This window comes from Amyelois transitella, chromosome 25 (assembly GCF_032362555.1).
Source record: "Amyelois transitella isolate CPQ chromosome 25, ilAmyTran1.1, whole genome shotgun sequence".
Classification (NCBI taxonomy): domain Eukaryota; kingdom Metazoa; phylum Arthropoda; class Insecta; order Lepidoptera; family Pyralidae; genus Amyelois; species Amyelois transitella.
In genome coordinates, this window is record NC_083528.1 from 4,503,607 (window position 1) to 4,521,941 (window position 18,335).

General features: G+C 35.6%; 2 protein-coding genes across 3 annotated transcripts in view; one reads left to right on the forward strand and one right to left on the reverse strand.

Annotated features, from left to right (window-relative positions):
• Positions 1-16,414, reverse strand: part of LOC106137162 (endothelin-converting enzyme homolog) — a 41,471-nt gene extending 25,057 nt beyond the window's left edge. The window contains exons 1-2 of one of the 2 annotated variants that reach the window (XM_060951592.1): positions 16,264-16,414; positions 11,195-11,305 (exon numbers count right to left, since the gene is read on the reverse strand). In XM_060951592.1, the coding sequence (XP_060807575.1) occupies positions 11,195-11,305; positions 16,264-16,296 (144 nt within the window). In that variant the 5' untranslated portion in view covers positions 16,297-16,414. Of the gene's footprint in view, positions 1-4,536; positions 5,288-11,194; positions 11,306-16,263 lie in introns of those variants that run through there. The other variant, XM_060951591.1, reaches the window with a different exon arrangement.
• Positions 16,415-17,000: 586 nt separating this feature from the next.
• LOC106137145 (dihydropyrimidinase) overlaps positions 17,001-18,335 on the forward strand; it is a 48,123-nt gene continuing 46,788 nt past the window's right edge. The window contains exon 1 of the mRNA XM_060951518.1: positions 17,001-17,160. Within this exon, the coding sequence (XP_060807501.1) occupies positions 17,116-17,160 (45 nt within the window). The 5' untranslated portion in view covers positions 17,001-17,115. The remainder of the gene's footprint in view (positions 17,161-18,335) is intronic.

The following is an 18,335-nucleotide window of genomic DNA, read 5'->3' on the forward strand; positions in this document are numbered from 1 at the left end:
GTAACAAAACATATTTTTCTCTATAGAGTACACTTATGGCTAAATTATTACGTTTTAGAATGTATTGTTGATCGTAACTAGTACTAAGTTCGCATCGTCATGCAACTACTATGTGTAACCTAGAGTGTAATCCATTGTTAACATAATCACATTATCTAAGACATTATCTTATTCCCCAGAATCTTCCTATGTGATCATCATACCCATAAAATTCCAAAAATGTAATTGTTTTCGCGTTGTACTTTTATTGCGAAGCAGGTAATATATGTGCCGTGTGGTTTCCGGCACCAAAAACGGATAGGACCACTCCATCTCTTTCCCATGGATGTCGTAAAAGGCGACTAAGGGATAGGCTTATAAAATTGCGATCCTTTTTTTAGGCGATGGGCTAGCAACCTGTCACTATTTGGATCTCAATTCCACCATTAAGCCGAGCAGCTGAACGTGGCCATTCAGTCTTTTCGGGACTGTTGGCTCTGTCTACCCCGTAAGGGATATAGACCTGACTATATATATATATGTATGTTATATAAGGCTAGTAAAAAAAATAATTAATATGACCATCTTGTTCCCATGGATGCCGTTAAAGGCGACTAAGGGATAGGTATGCTTATAAAATTAAGATTTTTCTTATAGGCAATGGGCTAGCAACCTGTCACTTTTTGAATCTCAACTGTATCATTAAGCCAAACAGCTGGACGTGGCCTACCAATCTTTTCAAGACTGTTGGTTGAAGAAGACTAGTTATTTTAGTTTACACTGATGAATTCAGTAATTACACAGCATGTAAAGTATCAATTACATGCTTATGTCAGGATTATTAAAGCCAGCAAATGAGAATATTGTATGGAATGCATCATGTTGGAAGAAAGAGATACATATACTCCATTAGAAGCTTTGATCCTTTTAAGGATAAGAAGCTTTTAAGCTTCGTTAGCGACGATAAGCTCAAAAACATGATAAGAAGAGACATAGGTCGGCTACCTATTTGGCTCTGTCGTTACTGTCTCTGTAAAAAAGACTTATTTAGACATATATTCACGTCTTTTTGACAGCATTTAGACAGAGCCAACAATCTCGGAATGACTGGAAGAACACGTTTAACTATAACTATAAGCATTGTGATTGAAATAGTTTTTAAAAATCATATGTTTCAACCATTTTAAATAGTAGTTTCCACAATAATGATACTACAGAAAATTATTTAATAAATTGAGCGGATAAATAGATTCATTTATTTAATATTTTCAAAAGATTACCTTAAAGAAATTGCACAATGCGATAAGGTCGCGCCTTAGTGCATCGTCTTAATAAATATGTTAATTGTTTTGTTATGTTTTTTCATAATTTCAATCAACGTTATTCAACTCAAACAAAAATAATTATTATATGACATTTCAAACGTCACTTAATAATTGTCGTATATTTTGATTTCACAACATTGGTGGATGTCGAATCAATTACTTAAAACTAAGTTTACTGCCGCTTCCAAAGCGTCATTGTGCATTTTTTTTATTGAATTTACGAGTATTCATTTAACTTACAAATAGATATACATAATTATATACCTACACACATAAATAAAAATTTGTTTTTGTCATTGTATGTACATTCGACGACATAAATTTTCGTCATTTGGAGGTTCGTCGACAGCATACACTCATGTTTTGTCGATGAATTTCAACCAATTCATAAAATAGTAATTAATGTTTTTGACAGAAAGATGATGCAGAAAAGATATAGATCCCTGCGTACGCCGTAGAGAAAGAGGCGTGATTTTATGTATGCATGTATGTTATGTACGTAATATATTTTTTCTATCATTGGTTTGATTAGAAAACACGTATTTATACCAGACAGAGGCCATAACTAAAACGTGACTGAAACGTGACCGACTGTAGTTCAGCAGTTCACACATGTCAATGAAAGACATTTTATGTTGTTTTTTTTTTTTTGATCTATTTTGTTACGATTTTACAGGATAACATTTAAAGTAAATACAATAATATAAAAGTGTTTAGAGAAAGATAAATAATAAATGTATACATACAGTGCCGTGTGGTTCCCGGCACCAATACAAAAAGAATAGAACCACTTCATCTCTTTCCCATGGATGTCGTAAAAGGCGACTAAGGGATAGGCTTACAAACTTGAGATTCTTTTCTAAGCGATGGGCTAGCAATCTGTCACTATTTGAATCTCAATTCTATCATTAAGCCAAATAGCTGAGCGTGGCTTATCAGACTTTTCAAGACTGTTGGCTCTGTCTACCCCACAAGGGATATAGACGTGACCATATGTATGTATGTATACATACATACAATCAAGTCTATGTCCATTGTGGGGAAGAGAGAGTCAACAGTCTTGAAGAGACTAAAAGGCAACGTTTAGCTGTATGGCTTATGATGGAATTGAGATTTAAATAGTGGCAGGTTGCTAGCCTATAGCCTAGAAGAAAAATACCAAGTTATTAAGCCTATCCCTTAGTCCCTTGTACGACGTCCATTTATAAGCCATTGATTAAATTTATAACTATATATAAATGAAAAAGGATATACAATACCATGATCAAACTTTTAAATAGGAGTGATTAATGTTATTTCGATTTCTATGATCATACTCGTATAATTCTCTTTAGTTTCGAGGATTCGGAAGCTTTATTTTTTACACGCTACAGAATATGTATATGTATGTATGAGTATTCTATAGCATGTTCAAAAATTTTAAATTGTATAATTATGGAATAATATAGGTACAATAATTGATTTGGGATTGAATATATTTTTTTATGTGGGACGAAACTTTGCGTGGAACGAAGAATAAACCAGTCCAGTTGATAAGATTTCTTAGAAATATTTGGAAGAACGCCAAACGATTCTAAAAAGAGGTTCAAGTGGTAATGATCATGATTATTCATCGAGTTGCAATTTTAAATGTAGTCCGAAGAAATCATTCACTACTTATTAATAATTTAATTAAAGCCTCTTTGTGGCACTTTTATATGTATCTTTATAAATATACGTATCTATATAGCTTAGCTACGTATCTAGCTCAAAAGTAGCGTCGGGCAATAAAAGAGACTCACTTCGTGTAAAATACGTAATTTATTCACATTTGAAACTTTGTTTAAGCTGGTCTAACTCCTTTCTTGAGAGGACGCAACCAGGAAAATCAATAGAAGGATAAATTGATGAGATTGACTTGAAGAAAGTAAATATATAATACTTAAGTGACCTTTACCGTGTGCTTACTTGGACCAACAGAAAAAAGAATAGGACCACTCCATCTCTTTCCCTAGAAATTATATTGGTCCTATTATTTTTTATATCGGTGCCGGGAACCACTCGGCACCTATTGTAATCCAAGTATTAATAATTCTCTGATGTAGTATGTTATCAGTTTATGAGAGATGGTGGGCGTACACCAAGCGCAGTCACATGGTACCCTTGACCATGGCTGGTGCCCTTCACAATGTATCAAAACGGTTTCATTATAATCGATCCAAGTTATTTTAAGAACACTCTCCAACTAACGTGTTTACTGCGGTCAAAGTTCACATAACAAATTTATTTATGTTTTAGAGAGTTTATATAAGAGTCGGTGGTCGAACGGTTAAAGTATTCGACAAAAGCGTGACACATAGGTACAAATCTTGCAGCGGTAGCAATGACTCTTTTTTAAGTAACCATATATTAGTAACAACTGGTCCAATATGAAAATGCTGCGGGAGTCACACCCTCTGTCCCTCTGACCACGGATCACATACATACATAAAATCAAGCCTTTTTCCCGGCGGGGTAGGCAGAGACTACCGTCACCATGATAATTTATCAAGGCCTCGATCATGGTCATTACGTATTGAACTAAATTAATGTGCGCAAATACTTTTACTTATTTCAAATAAATATAATGCAATGCATTCGATACACAATCGGTACCGTACAAAATCGATTCTTAAAATAATATATCATTCGAAGCGAATTGCGTGCAAATTTTGCAATTTATTGAACTAAGAAGACGTCTGTATAGCTAGTTATTTAAGGACTTATTATTAGAAAGTGCAACCTATCACTTTATATGAACCTTAATTCTATCGCTAAGCCAAATAGCTGAACATGGCCTTTCAGTCTTTTGATGAATGTTGGCTCTTTCTACCCCGCAAGGGATATAGGTAGACGTGATTTTATGTTTTATGATAAACGACAATGTACGCAATTGGAACCAAAGATTGTAAACACGTACTTCTAAAAACTTTTCAAACCATCACATGATAAGGTATTTTTAGAAAAGCTTTTAGGGTGTTAAGAAAATTTGCGTTGTTATAGCTTTTTTTATAGTCATAAACTTTTAGGCAATGGGCTAGCAACCTTTCGCGAACGCGCCTTCAGTAATTTTGAGACTGTAAGCTCTGTCTACTATTGGGGTCTACCCCGTTAGGGATAAAGACAAAATTTTAGGTCTATGTTTATGTATAAGTTTAGTTATAAAGCTCGTACAACCGGAATAGATAGTCAAGTACAACAAAAAAAAACTTACCTTAACAAAACCAGGCGGCGTTACTTCCGGCTTCGGAGTAGTATCAAATAAATTGAGTCTAGAACTCTGAAAAAGGTCTGGACTAGAGTTCTCCCTTGAAAAAAGCTCAGCCGTAGAGCTTTCTCTGTTCAAAGTCGGTCGAGCTTTGACGAACGGATTGTTTCTACGAGACGCGTGCGCATGTTTTAGCCAGTTGAATTTGGTTACATTTTCTGGACCAGGGGAAGGAGTTGGAGTGTCCTCGGGGGTCTCAGTCGTTGGTGTGTCAGGGGATATGGCGGCCATTTTGAATTTATATAAAACTTTTTTTATTATAGATAAATAATATACTAAACTTTTAGAAACTTTTTAAAATTTGTAGACACAAATTACTGTCTATTTGTAATTTGTTAAGGTAATTCTATTTCTCCATTTTTTCAATGCAGTATATTTAATTTTTTACATACATTAATTATTCTGATTACTTATTTTACATATAATAAAAACAGTTCTTTTAAAAATCACTTGTAATCACAGGATGTGATGTAAATATCACTTATTATTTTGAATGGCACATTTTTAATGAGGACGGCATTTAAAACAAATTTAAAACATATATTTTTTTAAATCTTCTGTTAAATAAAACTTCTGTTTTATATTATATTATCTGTTATTATTTTTAACTGTTCATTATTATTAAAATTATATAAAGGATTTTAGACTGTTTGTACGCGGATGCGCGACTACGCGCCTCAATGCGCGAGATCGTACTGTAATGCTATCAGCGTACTCGCGTGCGTCTGCGCATGTTGGTGATTGACAGCTGCGATGATCGAAGATGTTTTCCGAGAAGAAGGTCCCGGGTTCAAAAACTGATCTATACATAGTATAGTGATATGTATCTTAGTATTACTTAGTATTCATTTGTAGCAAATTCATCTTGTACCTGAGATAATAAATTCTCAGACTTACCTTTGGTCGCTAGGTTTAATAGTAGAAATCTCTTCCCGTGAATTAGGAAGAGACTTCCGACTGCCATGATCATTGCATATTTCTTTTGCTTTATCTAAATTCATCAGTCTTTTTGGGTTCTTTTGACATTTTATGCCTTATGTCTTACCTTCCTAGTTACAATCGCTTTTTTAATTTACACATTGTGAGAGTTAATATATTTTTATTAATTTTATTTTATTTTCAGGCCATTTCATTTCTTGCTTTTAAACCAACTTTTCGTATAAATATAATTTCAACATTTAGAATAATGATAAGACTAAATACTCAGTTTTTTATGCAGTAGGTACCTTCGTTTTTCTCCTAGCGCTAGTTTCGGTTACATCCTCACCTTTCTGGAAAGGAGCCCAGGGTTCGCCTTTGGAACATGATCCTAGATTGAGTGTTCAGATTTTTTCACGAAGCAACTCCCATCTGACCTCCGCAACCTTTGCAGGCGAACATAACTCATATTGAAACATGGTTACAAATTCAGTTGCCTGAATATGCAGGTTTCCTCACGATGTTTTCCCTCAAGGAGAGCATCAGTTAGCACTTAAACTAATTTTCATAACTCAAAAAAGAGTCATTGAAACAGCCGAGGTGGGATTTGAACGCATTACTTGCTTATTTCAGCCATGCACTTTAACCGTTAATCAATGTCGCCCTTGATATAAATATGACGTCTGTTTCATGAAATATTGGTCTGCTAAAATTGCTTAACCTTCAGTGATTTCCTTCCTGTATATCAGTTAGCACTGTGTTATCGCCGGAACTAAAGCTGAATGTAATTGTGACATTCAATATCAGTGCATTTCGTAACAGCACCACGTAATGGCCGTAAGAGGCGACTAAGGAAATAAACATTTTCCGGTACTGTAAGAAAATAATCATTTCGCATAACTTTTCATAACTTGAAGCGTAATGTCAAGTCAAGCTGACGTCGCTTCTTCAAGGTAAGTGGACCGTGGTCATAGGAAGACCCCTTCTACATTAAAATCTGTTTTTGACAATAAACAGATTCAGTTATTACAAACAAATTTTGTTGTTTTACAAAATAACTGAACAATGAATCATGCTATCACTATACATACTAACATCTTGCGTACTATTTACGTACATAACATAGTATGTGTAGAGTCAAAATGTCATATGATATTGTATAGAAAACACACGTCGACGTAATGACAATAACATAATTATCATGGTTCATTGATAGTATTATTTTACGGAAACATATCTACCTATAGATATACATATGTTGTTTGAACATATTACATTTCTAAAGGCAGTCGATGCTTCATATAAGTATGAATCTTACTAATATTATGAAAACCAAAGTGAGTAAGGATGTGTGGATGCGTGTGTGTTTTTTTTGTTACTCTTCCATGCAAAATAGACAGATTTAGACATTTTTTTTTCAAAACTTTTTATCCAGAAAAGCTACTGGTGGTATTAATGTCCATAACTTTGGCAGCCCTGCCGAAAACTATATATCAGATATCGATAAAGAATAATTATTTACTTTTAAAATATTCAATTTACAACGCCTTATTTGCGGTTCCCATTCCGTGACAGACAGACGAACGCAAGAACCTTATTAGCAAGATGTGTTTGTTATAGTTTTTAGCAACAGACGTTATTGTTCTTCAGTGATTTTCCATGATGATGTTAATGACGTGATAAAGTAGGTTTATAAAATAAAAAAAAATCATTTTACTTACTTACTAACTAGAGATACGTAGTGACTATTTGAATCTCAATTCCATAATTAAGTCATACAGCTTTTGGCTCTGTCTACCTACCTATTGGAATACAGTGAACTCATAAAAAAAATTGTACTCTATGGTATCGTATAGTAGAGAATAGTAAAAATTACCGCATACAATGATGTTGATATACTGTGATGGTTAACTTCGGAAGCCTATATTTGCGCTTGGCCCGACACGCGCTTGACCAGTTTTGAAAATGGGTTTGTCGGTCAAAAATTCACTTAAATCGACTATTACCAAAATTTACTCCAGCATTGACCTAAATGGATATTTGCCAAAATTTAAACACTCAGAATAAAACTGAAAGCATTTGGTTGGATTCCTTGAATGTTCTCTGCGAGTCGTAAATACATATATATGTAATTCATTCTAGTTTGGGAGCAATAATCCTACTTTGAATCCTTATCGATGCTCCTACGATGAGGGAATATATCCTGAGGTTACACCCTGGAAAGACATCCTGTTTGCCTGAATGTGGAGGTTTCCTCACGATCTGTTCCCTCTCCGTAAGAGCATTGGTCAGCATAATGTATCTATACTAATATTATAAAGTTTGTTTGTTTGAAGACGCTAATCTCAGGAACTACAGGTTCAAATTGAAAAAAAAAATTTGTGTTGAATAGATCATTTATATAGGAAGGCTATAGGCAATATTATATCACGCTGCAACTATAAGGAGCGAAGAAATAATGGAAAATGTGAAAAAAACGGGGAAAATAATTCATCCTTGAGGGCTTCAATGATGCCCAAAATAACTATTCCACGCGGACGAAGTGCAGGCACAGCTAGTTACTCGTAAAGTTATTGCTGGCCGCGGTGACCTGATGTGTAATCGTGACCCATTACTTGTTAGGGTTCCCCTGTAAACGTGGCAGAGGTCACACCGCCGTCGCTTCGTGTAAAAATCTGACTTACCCGATCCAAGATTATGGCAACATGCATGATGCAACCCGGGCTCCTTGGCAGGGGAGATGACGGGACTAGAATTAAAGCCAGAACGACGATGACGAAGAATAAATGGAAATAAGAAGGCTAAGCCGCTGGTAAAATCCATTTCAAACAGATCTCGTCATATCAAAACTCCAACGATATGAAACTCTGGCCCAAGGGAAATTAAGCGCAATCATATTCGTGTACAAAGCTGAAACCTATTTGTTTGTCCTCCTTTCGGGTCAAAAATGACTAACTTTGAGTTAAGACACACACATATATTATATCAATTTACGGCTCTGTCTAAACTGAGCCAAGACTCAATTGTCACTTTTAGCTCTCTGCCAGACTTTCTTCCAGCTCTTAGGATGTAGCGCGTGAGAGAATAAAAATGAACATCTTTTCAAACTTTAGTGAAAATGTTTGTCGTACGCTAAATAAGGTTTAGTTAAGGTGTATTTTAATGGGAACGAATCTCCGAACAAAAGCTTACCTCCTAACTAAATTTCGTTAAATGCTTTCAAGAACTTTGCTTGACAATTTCAAGCAGGCGTTTATTTTATTTATGTCAAACTGGCAGATTGTGTCTCTTAGTTGCTGAGTAGAAGACCTACTCGTTTTAAGCATAATAAGTGTTAAAAGACAAATATACAAAAGATTCAATTTCTTGTCCCTTATTATTAACATATTCATAATTTCATTATAATCAATTATGTGGAAAATTTCAGTCCAATCACACAAAAAGAGTCATACTTAATTGACATGTTATTTTATATAAGTACACACTGAGATTATTAAGCAATCTCTATGTATATTCGACGCTACGGTACTAATGCAATCATCGTAGTAAATACCTACAAAGCCTCTGCCTACCACTCCGGGAGACGCTTGATAATTAAAACTGTCTGTTTTAGGATTTGGGAAGAAGATTATAAACACTTCGACTAATAAAATATACTTACCTACACCGTACGTTTTGGCTACAGAAATCGAAATAAGATTTTTAATATGTGGTTGTAACGTTCATGAAGGTACACAGTCAATACAGTCATCTTAATTGTGTATAAAGCCGCCAATGTGACCATTGTCATTAAATCACGTCACGTGCCTCTATTCTAACGCTATTACCTGCTCGTGACAACCCTGCCTATATACAAAATAAAGTAAATACAGAAACACAATCACGAGCGTTCGCACGAAATAAAAGCGAGCGAGCGTAGTAAACCCGATTGACGAATCGTCTAATTTATATATTTTTGTTTTCTTAATATATTTAACTGTGCCGGGTCCACTTTTGGATCCAGTGCTGTCATACCGAATTTGGCATGATTCTAAATACGTCGGATTTGCAGGAACTCCAGATCCGCCTGACTTTATTGTACTCCTTAAAAACTACACGACGTAGAGATGTCAACATACATAAAAATAAAAAATCACGCCTCTTTCCCGGAGGGGTAGGCAGAGACTACCTCTTTCCACTTGCCACGATCTCTGCATACTTCTTTCGCTTCGTCCACATTCATAACTCTCTTCATACAAGCTCGGCGGTTTCGGGTACTTTTGACCTGACCCTTTAGATGTCAACGTAGCAATATTCTCCCGGCGGCGTAAGTTTCGGTTGTGTGTTATCTCTCTAAAAATGAGACTGGGGTCCGTCTACGCCCAAGATTGGGTAAACTCAGGTTTTCGAAGCAGTGAACCCTGTCAGATCTTTCTGCTCTCCTTCCTCTGTTGCGGACAACAGAGGAAGGAGAGCAGGAAGGAAGCTAACCCATATTGTACCTACCACGGTTACTCATCCACTTGCAGGAATATGCAAAAAATAATTTCCCCTCACCATTAAACTAATTTAGATATCTAATTTAGAAAAGATTCATGGCCGCCTTAGTATCTTATTATTCTTTTAAAATCACCAAACATCGATGCAAGAGAACATAAAATATTATCTGGTTATTATACATTTCCACACTCTCCATATTTTACATTACACCTCTCAAATATATTGTATATGGAATCTTTTGTGTCCCGTTTATCTGTTAGGACATATAATACCGACTTTATGCCGGCAAGGTTACCTGGAATAGGTATTGAATTGCAAACTAGAGTTACCTATGTATAGACTTCTACACTCAGTGCCATTCTATACCTTTGCTCATACTCTCTTACTGTACGAAAAACTATCGCTGTCCCGTTTCACGTCATAATAAAACGCGAAATAGCGATAGTTATCGCGCGATAAAAACGCGTCGCGCATGTAATACTACGGGAGTAGGATCGTAGTCATACCTCGGGCTTCTCTCCAACTCAACCGGAACTGATAGCAGGAAGATAAAAAACATACTTAAAAATAACGCCTCTTTCCCGGAGGGGTAGGCGGAGACTACATAATTTCCACATTCATAAATGTCTTCATGCATGCTCGTTGGTTTCTGGTAATCTTGACCTGAGACCTTTAGCCAGTACGTCCAGATTTATCAAGGTACGTTCGTCTAAACTAAACATAAATTCCTTCAAAACTAAACCGAGATCAATACAGAAATTGCGTAGGGCTTTTATCTCAGCCTGTTTGTAAGTTGTTATCCAATCAAATGAGCAAATAAATGTCAATCAACTTTATTGTTCACGAGTATTCATTAAACAAGTGATGGACTATTACCGGTTAAAAATACGGGTATGGAAAAGACTGGTCTCATCTCTTTAGTAAAAGAAAGTTAGCCTATTTTCGACCCAAAATTATGACATCCATGGAAAAGAGATGGAGTGATCCTATTATTTTTTATATCGGTGACAGGAACCAAACGGCACGGGAACTCAGAATTCACATGAAATTTAAAAATGTTCTTTGAATAACATCATCAGTTGCTTACTCACATCCACCAGTATTTTACCACTTCTATAATCTTATATTTATAACCGCATTTAAATATTTAAGGTATGGAATCCTTAAAAATGTGTAAATTTTTAAGGTGTGGAACCCTAAAACTTACCATATGGTATCGGATATGGGTCCCTCCAGAGCGAACTCCCTCATTCAGCTGAATAGAGCTGACACTGCCGGTGTCATCGTCCATAAAACCAGTTTTCTTGTAGCGCGCCATCTGAAAAAAATATATATTTAATCACGTCCTTGTCCCTTAAAGGGTAGACAGAGACAACAGTCTCAAAAAAATTTTAATGTTCAGCTGTAATGAGAATGCGATGAAACACTGCGTATGAACAGCCACTTTTTCAGTGGTGGTAAGATTTTTATTCGAATACCTACCCTACCTACGTTTTTACGAGCATAAAAGGGCGAAAGGTCTTACATTATGACATTATCAACGCTCAATCCAATCCGCTTTGAAATTTGGCATGTAGATTTCTTATGTGGTCTAGAGAATCACTAAAAGGAAGAGACGATTTCTGATAATTTCAGCAGGAACGGAAATTTACTGGACTTTTCGTTCTACGGGACTAACTAACATCAGCTCTCGGTCCAAATCGCTGGGTTTAAAGTTTGAAATTTGGCATGTAGGTCCAAGTAGTCTTGTTGTACACTTAGAGATAGATGAGATTCGCGGGCGAACTCTTGTAAAGATATAGATGAGTGAGTGATTAGACCATTAAATAGTATTTATTCTATGTCTAGCTACGAGAAGCATGCAGCACGCTATGACAAATAAAAACATAGTTCCGAACACACTGACATACATACCAATTAACCTTTCCTGTTTCACAAACAATTACAGTATCAGCAATTAGCACCAACAACTGATATTATTTAACCCTTTAAATGAACCTGGTATGTAATTAGAAGCATGTACTAATTCATAGTGATAGTGACTGAAGTGTTGATCATATTTTGTCTATGTGTTTCAGGAATGTACTCATGTCTATTTATTTTGGAACTACTTACGCCAAAGAAAGACCAACGCACAGCTAAAACTTTTGATCGTAGTAAGATTAAATTTGCCCTGGTACCTGAAATTCACGTTTTAGGCGTACTCGTACGTACAAAATCGCAGACAATGTCTTGTCTCAATCCAAATAAGGATATAATCCTGTGGTATTAGACAGAGAGTTAACTGTAAAATATTTGCCAAATTTTTCGACACGACCCAGAAACGATGTTTGTTTCCAAGAACGACGGGGAGAGACTGCTTTAAAAAATAAATTGGAAAATTGTTGGGAGATTTTCAGCAAATTTTTTTTTTATATTTTCTAAAGCGTTTATTTAGTTCGGATCCACGTTGCGTTAGTGTTGAAGAATACGAAGGGCTGGCTGCCAATACTAAACAAAGAGGAAAATTTGTTTTTAAAGATTGTATGATTACTTAATACTTATGAGACACTTTCACCGATAATAAATTAAATGACTAAAATATTGTAAGAGCGTATCAGTAGTCAGTATTTAACTAAATCTAGACTATAATCTAGACCGTATTCGTATATTCCAAGCAATTGCGCCTTTGTAAGACCTATTGAAGAACCAACGATAATTGTTTATGAACGAATGTACTTTGTGATGGTCCGAAATAGATGTGTTTCTAAAAATATATCAACCGTATGCTGACGTAAGATGATTTATAGTGCAATGATGGCGTGTTTTTGAAATAGCCACTCATAGCGGCTAGTGATAGATATTACTAACATTATAATCATGTGCTTTATAAGTTTATCGAGGCTAGTGTATAGATGAAATTTCTGCCCACCCTTCCGGGAAAGACGCTTATTTTTTTGCAGTATGAATTATTTCTGAGTGTCAATTCAATTATTACTTCGTCCATCTGAACGTGTCCTTCTATTCTTGTGACTATTGATATCTGTCATCTGCCTGTTCTGTAAAGGATAAAACGTGATGTGTGGTCGAACTGTAAAGGTACTCAGAATAAAAAAGCCTGATGCCCAGGTTCAAACCCTACTGCATCTATGCAGCATTGACTCTGAGTTATGTGCATAGATTAGTTTTATTGCACTTACGGTGAGGGAGAACATCGTGAGGAAACCTGTTACATAGGCAACTGAATGTGTAACTGTGATGAAATATAGGTTAGGTTCCCCTGCAAATGTTGCGGAGATCAGACAGTTGTACAAACATGACTTACCTGACCCAGGAACGTGGTCAAAGGCGAACCCTGAGCTCCTCTCCAGAGATGTGAGGACACAAGATGGAGACTTATAGAAACACTATAGCTGTACCCCAGGGTTTTACTCCCTTGGGAGTGTTGGGATAAAACGTGCAGTATGTGTTATTTCAGATTATATTAAATTTAATTCAAATCCGTTAAGAAGTTTTTGCATGAAACGTCCTAGCAAACTTTCGCATTAATAATGTTAGTAGGGTTTTTAGAAAGAATTATATTATTTACAGAAAAGCTTACACTCTCGTCACATAAAAAAGTACCTAAAGGAAATAAGGCCTAGAAAATATTTCAAACAAAATGCAGTGGGGAACGGAAATGAGTTGACATTTGCAAGGAAATTACCATCTCGAGAGAGAGACCTTAATAGCATCCTGAAGAGTGCCGGTGGACGAGTGGTTATGTTATCTAACTTGTATGCGAGAGGTAGACTGAGTTTGAATCCTATTGCTGCCATAGTCCTGGCATTTATCCTGCTTTTTGGATCGCCTGTGACCACAATTCTTGAGTGGGTTAGTCAGGATTTTACACGAAGCGACCCACATTTGACCGCGGCAACCCAGCCAGAAAACCGCACCTAGCTTAGATCATGGTCACATCCAGTTGCTTGAATGTGCAGGCTTCTTCACTTTATTTACCCTCACCTCGGTTAACAACCAAACTAATGCATACACTGATTATTTCTACGATTTTCCACAAAGTATTGAAAGTAAACAAAAGCTCTCTGAATCAATCGCAGTGGAAAGCTTTTCCAATGATAAGATAACAGAATCGATACGGTTGCTGATAAATTGTAATCAGTCCGGTTTGACCTCTAAAGGCTTCATGGAGTAATGAAGTTTCTATGCACTGTTGTTTACAATCTACTTGTTTTTGCCCGTGACTTCTTTCACATAGCAAGTTCACGGTTGCACCCACTGCTTCGACTACCATTTGTGGCCAGGGGTTTTTTGACAATTTCGACGACTTCATATGCCCGGAATGCCCTTTCTATCCCTACTCTCCCCACGGGAAATCAACGTGCTAAGTTAATTTTTCCTAACCAGTAATATAGTTCTGTCAGCCACTCAGCAACAAAATTGGTTTCGCCAAAGCTGAAAAAATCGGTGAATAACTAGCAACTTGATCTATAAATCTCAATTCCATAATTTAGCCATACTAAACGTGAGCTTCGAGCCTTAGAATCAAGACTTGATATTTGTTTGCGTGTATGTTAAAACTAGTAAAATACAACCTTCCCCAATTACTACAACCCACGGATATCTGTAATACCCTGTAATACCCACTAAAGCCTCAAGCGTTTCAGACTTTGAAGAATTTCTTTCACGCCCTTCTGGAGAGCTGTGCAAATAACATGTGACGCCATAGTGTTACCTTGATACCTATTTAATCGCGTTATAACTAGCTGATACCTTATCTCAGGGTTAAGGTCTCTTGATAAGTACATTTATAGTTTGTTGACATTAGGCTCCATGAAAAATATGCCTCACCATTATGCCCAGTTACTCTAAGAAAAATGGTGGCAATTAAATGTACTATACGAGATATACGGGACAAATAACACAAATTGAGTTAGCTTCGATTTAAGTTCAAGACTTGAGTAACCAGATACTAACGTAACGAAACTATATTTTATTATGAATACTTATGTAGATAAACATCCAGGCCCCAGGGGAAGTTCGTTTCTCATCATGCCCTGGCCGGGATTTCTGGTGTCACAGACAAGCGCACACTACTGCTGCGCCACATAGAGGCCGTTAAGCCAAATATTAATGTTAGCCTTCTGTCTGAGGTTCAGGCTTTATCTCTGAACCTTGCAGAGGAACCTAATCCATACTCCATCATGATTTTCTTTATGATTGTGGCAATTTCCTTTCATCAGACTTGGATAGAGTCGCACGAATTTGGTTTGCTTGTTTGGAATTTGGTTTTTTGAACGTGTGGGTCGTTAACCCAGCAGTTGTAGATTAAACTTGTAGATTTAAAGGTAGACTGTAATTTTTTATAGGTAGGCTGGTAGAAAATGCTTTTAGCGTTATACTTAATAAAACTTGAAATAATTTTCTTCTGCATTAAACTTAGCTTTAAGTAACTTATTCGAACTCAAATGATATAAAAAACTTTTATTATCGGAATCCGAACATCGAAGCGTTCAACTCAGAAATCGGGAATTTGATGAGAGAGAAAGAAAGATGGAGAGACGATAGGACGACAGGTGTTGCACATGGGCTATGAATAAAATTTTAAATCAACCAGGGTTAAAATTAAGCTTCTTTTTTTGGAAATGACCTTGATTACGAGAAAAGATTTTTACCAATTAGGTACCTACTATTAATATAATACTTATTTTACAATTTAGAAGGGTGACTGGCATCGCAATATGCTTTTTTTTTTACTTTCGCTACATTGTTTGTCTATTTTGGTGTCTTTTAAATTAAATAAATACATAGATACGTTATAATATAATCATGATTAGACGAGTGTCATACCTAGTTACTGATGTTTATTTTTTTAGTCCGAGTTGAGACATTTTAGTAAGTAATAAATATTTATTTATTGTGTAATCCTCTACCTTGTGTTTAAGAAAAGATTCTGAAAAATTACTTAAATCATGACATTGTTTAAACAAGATAGGAATTCAACTTGAAATTAACAGTCTAACTACAAGCACAATAATTTTTTGTGGCAAGTTCCCAACCACGAGCAGGTATACCTACGTAGGTACAACACCCCTAACAAGGTAAGGGTTGCACAAGATCATTATCACGGCCAACAGTTTGCTATTAGAAAACCCCTGAGGCAAATAAACAAGCAAAATCACGCAAATCATCCATCTTTCTCCCAATAAAACGAAAATCGTATATGAATTCCCTTCTATTTATAATGTAATCCCTAAAAATATGTCTGGTTAAACAAGCCATCAATAATATTATTACCGTGATTCCAGGTTTCAGATATAACGTGGGCATGTGTACAAATTAACACTACACAATTACACTTCACTTTTATTGTTTTGAAAAATAAAATAAGGGATTATTTTTCACTAGCCGCGAATTAATCGGGCGCCAAAAATCCGTAGCGCCCGACGCATGTTTCGATTGAATGTATGTTTTGGTTCGCCAGCTTCTTTCTTCACCAATCTAATGATCGTTTACGAAATATTGCTAAAGCGCCATCTGTGATAGACGCTTTTAACTATGCAGTAAAGAAAAAAGTGCACTTTTTGGGTGTCGTCTGTCTGACCGTAAAAAACAAAATTAAAAATATGAATTAGATGTACATTTTCATCGTTAATTTTTTTGTTCACTTATGTTTTTGTTATTGGCTTAATGTAATAATAATTTTATTATTATCGTTAGTATGCGTGATAGCTAATTTCTATTTTATCTAGGTATTGTATAGAGTTTATTTAACTATGATCTATGGATAAATAGAGGAAATAAGTCACGTTTGAATTTTAGAAAAATAATGTTGTCAATCTATGTAGTACACTCTGCAATAAAACTTATTCAAATTTAATGTTTTATTATAAGCGACATCTTTTGTTTTTACGTCGAACTATAAAATATGAATTCATGCTTATACCAAAAGACCAACCAACGGGGATGAGTACGCATGCGTATTGGAGGGGAGTATTGTACACTCAATGAAAATAAAATAATCAGTAGGGATTTGACGATAGTGTTAACTACATGTCAGAAAAATCGTAAAAACAACCGCGTGACTTCGGTAATCGGTATATACCGGTGTTATAAATAAATTGTGAGTTGTGTTTGGATTTAGTGACGATGGCTAGCAACGCGCCAGTGAAAAAAGTGCCAATACATTTACAGGTGAGGATTTGGGCCCATCACCTGTTGTTTTGATAGATTTTGTGATAAAAAGTACATAACTGCTCGCGGTTTACGCACGTTGACCGCCTACAATGCTTGCTTTTTTAAATAGTAATTGAAACGGTTTGGTTTATTATTATAATCTTTACTGGACCGGTTAAGAATAAGTGACCTACATCTTCATTTAGGCTGCCTGTGCGTGCGAAATGGGAGTAGTAAATCCATAAATAAAATTTTCCCACGCCCATCTGGGAGGTACCTACCTGATTTCTATGATAACTAAGAGATACCTCCGGACACGATTGATATTTTGTTGGCTCATAAACATTATCATTTTTATTTTTATTGCTGTTATCATTAAATAGTATTCAGTCCATTATACCTAACTACTTACTACATATATCTATCAATTTAGAGACTACAAATGACATTTCTAGTTGTAAAAGTGAAATAGAACTAGCAATTGTAACTAAAATAATTTTATCAAAATTATTAATTATTTGAAGGAACATGATCTCTTTTAAATAGGTCTTTGTCACAACACACCCGCCCATACACTTTTTTGTCTCTTGACATACCTACCTACCTTTAAACATAATTTCATTAAACTGGGACAACGCTTTCTGTGCGAAAACTGTTGCCAAAGAGAAAATTGGATCAAATTTAAGGCAAAGACCTCATTTCCATTTAATTCGGTGAATGACCTCAGTGCTATAAGTACTTAAGTCTGGACCCCTATCTGTTGCCAGCCGGTTCTTGACATGCGCAATAGCTAGGACAGGGAACAAACACGCATAATTTTTCTCCCTGGTGGAATAGGCGTTGCAGATATCGTAATAATGTATTAGGTTTATTGGTTTAACAAATATTTCTTTAATAAGATCCTTGGAATTTCATTGTATTTTATAGAAATTGACTGATATGGTTATTAACACATAGGCACCTATTACTTGAGGTGGGGAGTAAAATTTGGCAATTACGTTAATTAGAGACTTTAGCAGAGCACTTGTGAATCTCACATTTAGTGCTCACTAAATTCGCTAAAAACAGAACGGAACCCATGGTTCAAAAATTCATTCCGAATAACCAAAAAAAAAAAATTAAAAAAAAAAAAGGTTGTTTTATTAAGTACCTACTTATATTTTTGTAATTACCTATTTTGAAGTTATTTATCA